Source organism: Crocodylus porosus, unplaced genomic scaffold, assembly GCF_001723895.1.
Source record: "Crocodylus porosus isolate Cpor-Errol unplaced genomic scaffold, CroPor_comp1, whole genome shotgun sequence".
Taxonomy (NCBI): Eukaryota; Metazoa; Chordata; order Crocodylia; family Crocodylidae; genus Crocodylus; species Crocodylus porosus.
In genome coordinates this window covers 20035839-20038109 of record NW_017728910.1, presented here as the reverse complement: position 1 = coordinate 20038109, position 2271 = coordinate 20035839, and the positions used below count along the sequence as shown (strand labels likewise).

The 2271-nt window shown below is 42.3% G+C and overlaps 1 protein-coding gene across 3 annotated transcripts in view; it reads right to left on the bottom strand.

Moving 5' to 3' along the window:
• Nucleotides 1–1809, bottom strand: part of FXR1 (FMR1 autosomal homolog 1) — a 45019-nt gene extending 43210 nt beyond the window's left edge. The window contains exon 1 of one of the 3 annotated variants that reach the window (XM_019532774.1): nt 1478–1809. In XM_019532774.1, the coding sequence (XP_019388319.1) occupies nt 1478–1548 (71 nt within the window). In that variant the 5' untranslated portion in view covers nt 1549–1809. The remainder of the gene's footprint in view (nt 1–1477) is intronic. The other 2 variants (XM_019532773.1, XM_019532775.1) reach the window with 2 other exon arrangements.
• Between the last annotated feature and the right edge of the window lie 462 nt (nt 1810–2271).

Below are 2271 nucleotides of genomic sequence, written 5' to 3'. Positions count from 1 at the left end.
AAGAGAAGGCTGAGGGGGGATCTAGTGGCCTGTTACAAACTAGTCGGAGGGGACCAGAAGGAACTGGGGAAGTCCCTGTATCCCCCGAGCATTGCCAGGAGTGACCAGGAATAACGGTCACGAGCTGGCAGAGGGGAGATTCAGGCTAGACATCAGGAGGCGCGACTTCACAGTCAGGGCGGCTAGGGTCTGGAACCAACATCCAAGAGAAGTGGTGCAGGCTCCTACCCTGATGATCTGCTCAGGTCCCTTCTGACCCTACAAACTATGGAACTACATCATGACCTACAGCTCTGAAGTCTTTTCAAAAAGTCCGTAAAGGGAACTAGACTACTGCAAACATGAAGAAGTTAAAGTCCAATTGCTCTGAATTTGCCATTATACACAGTGATTTGTTTTTCTTATTCAATGGCTGCAGGGGTGTGGTTAAAAATAAAAAGGGAAGGAAAAAGTTCAGTAAGAAATCAAACCATAACTGAGATAAGCTCATGTAAACAAATGCCATAGGAAAGCAGTAAATCCCTCTGTCTAAATGAGTGGCAACTGAGGGACGACTGCAGTCACTCTCCTCTGTACACTCAGGTGTGGGACAAAAGAATATGCAGGATGCAGATACAGACCCAACAGATGCTGCCATTCAAAGATTTCAATCTGGTGTATGTAGCGCTAATGCACACCTGAAATGGGTATCCGCATGGAAAAAATAATTAAGAAACGTAGGGCCACATACAACATACACAATTCACAAAATGAATACACAATATGGATTTAATTCTTTTTTTCTAGACAAAAAAAATCCCTATTTTCACTATTCAAGGGAACTGTGGCTGTTCCCCAATTAAAAATAAGTACACAGGCTCCTAGGTGACAGTGAGAATACCTAAAGCAGGGGTGGGCAAAATGCGGCCCGCCAGGCCATTCTATGCAGCCCTAAAAAACTTAGAAAATTAATATTTATCTGCCCCTGGCTGCCTGTCACGCAGCCCTCAATGGCTTGCCAAAACTCAGTAAGTGGCCCTTCACCGAAAATAATTGCCTGCTCCTGCGCTAAAGTGTGACAGACTAATAAAATCTTTTAGGGACAGTAAAGCCCCTGAACCTGGTAAACAAGATCTTTTACCATCAAAAATCTAAACTAACTAACTCAAGAAAGAGCAGAGGGTAGGGTAGGGTGGCAATCTCGAGACGAACTGGTTCAGAGAGGCATGAGTGTTCACAGGCAACAACCTACTTCACCTACGCATTTAACAATACAGGTTGTTACTTACGAAAGCTCATCTCTCTCTGAACCAGCTGGTCCCTATGGTGTCACCCTGCCCTACCACCTCCCTAACCAAAGGGAGCTCCAGCACCAGACTGGAAACTCTGACAGGATCCTTAAACATTAGGTGTCCTTTCACTATCTCCTAAGTAGGCATGATTTCAATGGGGAAGAAATTTAGCCTTGAACTACAGAGTTTATCTACAGAATACTTACTTGTTTTCAAATGCAACTGTGAGGGAATCCTCATGAACATCTTTGATAAATCCCTGAAACAAAAACATCATTTAAGAATGCACTTGAACTCATTTAAACATTGGCAGCGAGATAAAACACATAAAAAAGAGCATTACACATTTTAAAACTAAAGTAAACTGCAAAACTGCATCACTAACATGGTCCAAATTTAGGAAAACAGTTAAACATGTCTATCAGTAACCCCGTTAATTTCACCGGGACTACTCAGGCTTGAAGTTAGGCACATGTTCAAGAAGCTTATTGAACTAGGGCCTATATAAAGAATGGCCCTAATGGCCAGGCAAAGAGGGACCTTAAGCCTGTTTACAACTGAAAACTCAATTTATCATTTGCACATTGATATGTTATACAAAGTTTATAGTCACAAAAGTTAAACAAGTAATAAACAAGATCTACCCTTCCCTTCTTTTTTTCCAGGCAGGAGGACTGATCTTTGGGAAAGACTGCTTATGTCAAGAACCTGAGCACGGAAGACAACTTGAAACAGCTATGGCTATTTGCCACAGGCCACCTAAATTTCAGCCCCTTATCTTGTTTACTAAAGTAAGCCTATTTTTAAAACATGTTGAAAAGGATTAGAGAAGTTTCTCCAACTAGCCCTCCTTTCATTAATACCCACTCCAAGCTTAGGGATATACAGGTCTAGGAAAGACCAATCACTTGAAAGTAACTGGAGTCCTATGGCTGCGTTAATGTGTGCCAGAAAATTCCTCTCTTCCCATCTGCTGAATCACAGCACAGATAGAGGTGTA